This window comes from Populus nigra, chromosome 18 (assembly GCF_951802175.1).
Source record: "Populus nigra chromosome 18, ddPopNigr1.1, whole genome shotgun sequence".
Classification (NCBI taxonomy): Eukaryota; Viridiplantae; Streptophyta; class Magnoliopsida; order Malpighiales; family Salicaceae; genus Populus; species Populus nigra.
Window position 1 is genome coordinate 5,511,891 of NC_084869.1, and position 5,340 is coordinate 5,517,230.

General features: G+C 32.2%; 1 protein-coding gene across 1 annotated transcript; it reads right to left on the reverse strand.

Moving 5' to 3' along the window:
- Positions 1–1,971: 1,971 nt before the first annotated feature.
- Positions 1,972–4,748, reverse strand: LOC133678048 (peptidyl-tRNA hydrolase, mitochondrial). Its single transcript, XM_062100205.1, has 8 exons — positions 4,255–4,748; positions 4,011–4,095; positions 3,521–3,588; positions 3,354–3,404; positions 3,189–3,262; positions 2,616–2,674; positions 2,450–2,526; positions 1,972–2,356 (listed from the first exon to the last, which is right to left on the reverse strand). Exons 1-8 carry the CDS (start codon positions 4,579–4,581, stop codon positions 2,243–2,245), a joined length of 855 nt encoding a protein of 284 aa, XP_061956189.1. The 5' UTR covers positions 4,582–4,748; the 3' UTR covers positions 1,972–2,242.
- Between the last annotated feature and the right edge of the window lie 592 nt (positions 4,749–5,340).

Genomic DNA, 5,340 nt, shown 5'->3' on the forward strand with positions numbered 1-5,340 from the left:
AATAAAATGCTGATTGAGTTGGGCAAGTCAGTAAGCAAATCCATCTCAATCAGAACCCTGGCAAAGAAGAGCCTAAACATGGTAGTGGTAGGCGTATCCAATTGAAGGGGTTTACCAATAACACTGGCAATCTTAGATAGACATGTTGAAGACTAGCATTTAAGTGGAAGATTAGGAAATCTAACCCAAATTGGGGTTGTCGACATATCAGTAGAGGCAAAGTCAAAGTACTCAAGCATGGATTTCAAAACCAGAGGCCTTCTAAAGATCGAATAAGGTCCTTCACATAGAACAACAAGCTTATCTGCTTCAGAATCAAATTTGAAAATTAACCATCCCGAATCATGAATGGTTAAAGATGCATCACACTTTCAGGTGCATAAATGAATTTGTTCAAAGCTGTATATCTAGGGAATTTACCATCAATATATCCAACAATACACAATTTTCAAATATCCTTATTGCTACCTAAATCTTCATCTAACAGAGGGCAGGATGTAACACTATTGTAAACAGGGAAATGGACAAATGTAGGACTTTTTTTTTTATTAACATGGGTGTTCGAGCTAGCTTCCGCACACCTTGACTAATCCTACAGGCCCTGGAGTTAACGATCATGTAAGTCTCCAGTAGCCCTGAGGTTTGTAGGACTCGAACTGGTAATCTCTAGGAAGCAAACTCAGAGCCTGACCAGTTGAGCTACATCCTTCAGGGTTAAGTGTAGGACTATTTTTTTTGTTTATATAGGAGATGGTCACTTGTAGTGTTAGATGACCCATCTCCTACTGTTCTGTTTTTTTTTTATCACCTCTAGCGACAGGAAAATTGAAATCCAAGTTTTTAGACCTCTAAAACCTAATTTCAACTCCTTTTTATTTAAAAATACATAAAAAATACTGTAAACCCTCTATAAACCACTTACCAACCCCCAAACACCCCAAATTACTCTAAAAACCAAAAATAAAATGAATCATAAAACTTTAAACAAGCCATGATTTACTTTTTTCAAGTATGTTAATAGAAAAAAAAAACCACTACTATCAAATTCCTCTTATTAAATGGAATTCATTGACACTATGATCAACCATTTTAATTGCCGAAATATAACCAATCAATTGTTCTTTGTCATTTTCCAGTTATTTCTCTCTTGTCTCTCAAACCTAGAGAGTGATATGTAGAAGAAATTGGAGTTTTGAACCAAAACAAATAATTTCAAACTAAAGGAATAAAAAAAAATGAACAAAATCTTATGGGAAAAATATATATGAAAAAGGTGCATTTTAAATAGTTGATAGGTTGTTTGGAATAAATTCTCTACTATAATCGAATTCAATTATAGTGTTTAATTCTTGAATTCACATGTTTAAAAAACATAAATTTCAATTCATTTTGATTTTTACATTATCTTCATTACATTCATCTTATTTCTCTAAATATCTTTAAAAACAAAGTTAGATAAATATTTTTTTAAAATAGTTTTAACATTAAATTTCTTGAATTTACTTGTTTGAAAAACATAAAATCCAATTCATTTTGGTTTCTATATTACCCTCATTACATTCATCTTATTTCTCCAAATATCTTTAAAAACAAAGCTAGATGAATATTTTTTTAAAAAATAGTTTTAACATTAAATTTCAATGCTATAGAATTGTAAATCAAAGGAGTTCAATATTTGATTTACTTTTATACATTTTTGGAGGATGAATTTCAAATTCAATTCTTATCACTCACAAAAATTTCAAACATAAAATTTCATTAAAAATTCTTTAAAACTTCTATATTGAATTCAATTCAAAGAGTTCCAGATATACCATAAATAAAACCCTTCATGACAAGGTAATCAAAACAAATTCCCATGTCCAAATCCTAAATAACATAGTTTATAAGGATAAAATTAAAAAAAATATTTAATGACTAAATAAAAAAAAAACCTTTAAAGACTAAAAGAAGACAAAATATGATGCACAGTAAAAACAACCAATCTTTTAGGTTTCTTTTTTATTAAAAGAAATGCAATAAATATTAATTGGATACAATAGAAGTGCACCTTAACAAAATCTAAAGCACCAACACTCTTCCAATACAAAATTAGATACATAGAAAAGCTCGTATTCTGAGTTGCTAAATTTGAACAGGATTCTTTGTCGCAAAATATTATTTCTAATTACGTTCACTATTCCATCATCTTCCTATAGCATCCATTCCCTTTCATGTAAATGACAATTAGCAAAGCAGTTAATTAACCAAGTTGCTCCATAGATTTAGTACTGTTGACAAAAGTAGCACTTTTATTCAACCCCTCGAGTAAAAGAATCCGCACGGCTTCTATGCCTTGTTGAAACATAAAATCCAACTGAAAAAAGAAAAGAAATCGATTGAATGATGAAAATCCACTCTCCAATTCTATACAGTATCTCTTCTGAGTAAATGTAAAAAGTTTACATACCTCTTCATGTTCTTGTTTAGTGAAAGGGCGGAGAACAAAGTTAGCAGTATCCATTTTTCCAGGAGGCCGTCCAATGCCTAGAATGATTTCGCAAACACATAGCTATAACAAATCTAGAAAGGAGATTGCTAAGTATAATTTTGGTGCTTTTAGAAACACAACTTACCAATTCTTAGACGAGGAAAATCACGGTTTCCTTTGAAGTGATTAATAACACTCTTCATCCTGAAGGAACAAGAAAATTAGTCAGCCATACAATGTAAAAGAGTTAATTATGATAAATTCTTCTTTGTACTTTAATACAAGAGTTAATTACGAGGAATTCTTTGTACTTCAATGGAGAACAACAACATTTTTCAGAGTGTACAATGGCCCTCAACATTGGATATTCAAAAATGAAAATTTCCTTTTTGCAACAAAGTTTAAAAAATAGCCATAGCAAAGGATAGATTATACAACGATGAAGTTCCAAATTACATCACAAACATAAAAACAAGTTCCAAATGTTTGTTCTGATATGATATAAGAGGGATTATGATTCAAAACATTGTATTATCTATGTCCTCTCCAAGATCCAATCAGACACCAAAACCACAAAAGGCAAACAATGCATGCACTAAAGTAGGCTCAGCCATGGGACCCTTTTACTTGAAGCTCAGATCAGAGTAAACTACAGCCCAAAATCAGGATAGAATTAGTACAGCACTAAGGACACGCAACAACAACAACAAGAAGATACCCATTATGTCCTCCATGTCCACCTTTCGGCAATAGTCTCAATTTGGCAAAAGGCAGATCTAGGTCATCATAAATCTGACACAATAGAATAACTGACTCTTAGTTCGGAGGACATAATTGTTTCTTAAGTTAAAGAGTAGAGGAAGATCAAATATCACTATTTTACCAAAAGTACTTGCTTCAAAGGAATCTTGTAATATGATACAATGGCTCCAACCTACAAATGGCATTGGAAAATCAACCTATCAATGCCAGAACTCTAGACACATTAGATAGAGGAGAATATCTTGACTGCAAATATAAGAAGAGGTCCTCTTCAAAGAGCTTACTTACAGACTCACCACTTGCATTCATAAAAGTCTGGGGCTTGGCAAACATCACTGGAACATTTCCAATAAATCCTGGAACACAGAACTATTATCATAATGATTGTAAATAAGAAAACTAAAATCAAGAAAAGATAAAATTCCATTATCTCGTCTACCTCTCACTGCCATAGTGCCTAAAAGATAATTCAATTTTATGTGTCTTAATTTGTACCCTTCAATCATTCATTGGCAGTTGCACAAAAATTGACAACTAGGAGAAATTCCCACATCTATCACTCATTCGTGTTGTTAATTTGCATGCCAAGCACCCATTCCATAACAACCATAAGCAAATAATGTTTGAGACAGTACCAAGTAGTTGCCAAAGTATAATTTGAAGACCCAATAAAAAATTCAACGAGACAATGATTTCAAAAGAAGGATAAAAATCTGAACTTGTTTCAATTAATTCAATGTAGAATTGAGTTGAATACAAAAAGGTGTAAATAACCGACCTTTACCAAAGAGGGCTTTAAAAGAAACGCCAGATATAGATATGCCCTCAGCATCAGCCAAAGCATCCACCATCTGAAATCCCACCTGTAAAACAACACCACCACCCCCAGATATAGATATGCCCTCAGCATCAGCCAAAGCAATTAAAAAAAATTTAAACTAAAATTTTGGGGAAAAAAACCCTTATTCACACAGCATGAAAACGACGACAAAAGAAGAAGAAAGAGAAAAAAATGAACAGACGTTATGGCGAGTGGAGTAGTATTTTTTGCCAGGATTGCCGAGGCCAACAATGAGCCAAGGGTGCTGTTGTTTTGGCTTTGCCGCTGCAACTGCATCACTGGAATCCTCTGTGGTGGTGGAGATGGATGCTGAAGAAGAAGAGGAAGAGAGAATTGGGAAATGGTGAGGAAACATGTTGGTTTTTAATAATTGACCAAACCAAGATGGTTTGTTGTAATAATTTTTTGGAAACCCTAAGGCGGCAACTGATGATGATGTTACTACCACTGCTGTACTACCTAGTTTCATGCTTCTCTCTCTCTCTCTCTCTCTCTCTCTCTCTCTCATAAAAAAGAAGTAAATACTAATGGTTCTTTCGGGTTTTGAATCTGAGAGGAAGGAGACGGCACTGCTTTTCCTTCTATTAGAATTGAGGGCACTTGGGGGAAAATATGCAAGAGAGGAAAGATGAAGTTGGGAAATTTTATTTTTGACAGAAAAATGGATTACGAACCCGAGTTTTTTTTTTTTTGTCACAATACTCCCACTACACCACAATTACTTCATAGAAATTTCTTCAAAACATTTATAGATAATATATCATATGAACGATTTTTTTATATATGAAAAATAGCATGAATTTTTTAAAAATATTTGTAAAATAACACACTTTAAAAGAAAAAAATAAAATAAAATAATACAGTTTATATCATAGTTACGATACCTAATCCGAGAATTGACTCGATCAAGAAGTCAGATTTCGGGTTACACGGGTTGACCTGAGTCAACCCGAATCAATCCGGAAAAATTAAAAAAAAATATTTAAAATTTTAATATTTCATATGAAAAAATTAAGAAACAATCCATATGAATATAGGTTATACGTGTTATAAATAATGAAGTTTAAAAGATTATTTCAAAAAGTTTTTTATCCCACGTTAAAAAAAATATTGTGTTAATATGTTATCCTTTTAAGTTGAAGTATTTAAACCAAATTTTTTTCTTATCCCATATTGAAAAAACATAATTTTTTTCTTGTGCATATAGAGTATATATACTAAAGGGTTTCAAATCCCACATTGAAAAAATAATTTTTTTCTTGTGAGC